Source organism: Wasmannia auropunctata, unplaced genomic scaffold (assembly GCF_000956235.1).
Source record: "Wasmannia auropunctata unplaced genomic scaffold, wasmannia.A_1.0 LD336103.1, whole genome shotgun sequence".
NCBI lineage: Eukaryota > Metazoa > Arthropoda > Insecta > Hymenoptera > Formicidae > Wasmannia > Wasmannia auropunctata.
Window position 1 is genome coordinate 390,370 of NW_012026787.1, and position 643 is coordinate 391,012.

General features: G+C 37.9%; 1 protein-coding gene across 1 annotated transcript in view; it reads right to left on the minus strand.

Moving 5' to 3' along the window:
* The window catches only part of LOC105457789, a 30,982-nt gene that overhangs the window by 24,166 nt on the left and 6,173 nt on the right, over positions 1 to 643 (minus strand). Inside the window, exon 4 of the mRNA XM_011702653.1 lies at positions 363 to 610. Within this exon, the coding sequence (XP_011700955.1) occupies positions 363 to 610 (248 nt within the window). The remainder of the gene's footprint in view (positions 1 to 362; positions 611 to 643) is intronic.

A 643-nucleotide genomic window follows, 5' to 3' on the forward strand; every position in this document is an offset into this window, starting at 1 on the left:
GCAGATCGGCCTTTGATCGATAGTTCGATTCCCGAATTGATGTACCTTTTCGCGCTTTCCGAGAATTTCCATTGTTCGTTCACGCGCCCCGAACGTGAGCGCGCGCGGAGCACGTGAATCGCGCTCGGCTGTCCTGCCTTTCGCAGTTCCCTATCACGGTTTAAATGATGATTAAAATTAAATTATTTTTAATATATGTCTATGAATGTGTGTATATCAAAATAGGTTTATACACATTTGCATCTACGTTTAGTTTTATTAATGTATATAAAAAAAAAGAAGTAATTTGCATTCTTTTAATAAAAAAAGAAAGAGACAGAAAAATTGAATATGTCGTGAGGCGCTAGACGTAACACTTCCACCTCAAAATTTTCTGTTAATTGTTCCATTTGTGGAAAATCGGCGAAACTTTTACCTTCAGCAGAAAGCATAGCGCCGATTTGTGCGTAAGCTTTTCGTTGTCCTTGCAACACACCAAAGTGTCGTACGTAATCTTCCGACATTGCTACTTTAAAACTTTCCCAAAGTTCATCAGGATGCAATGGTTGACAATGTAATAATATTCTAACAAATAGTTTACGAAGTTGTCTTGGCATCATCCATTCAATAGCTTCATTCATAGCTCGTATCCATTCGTCATCAT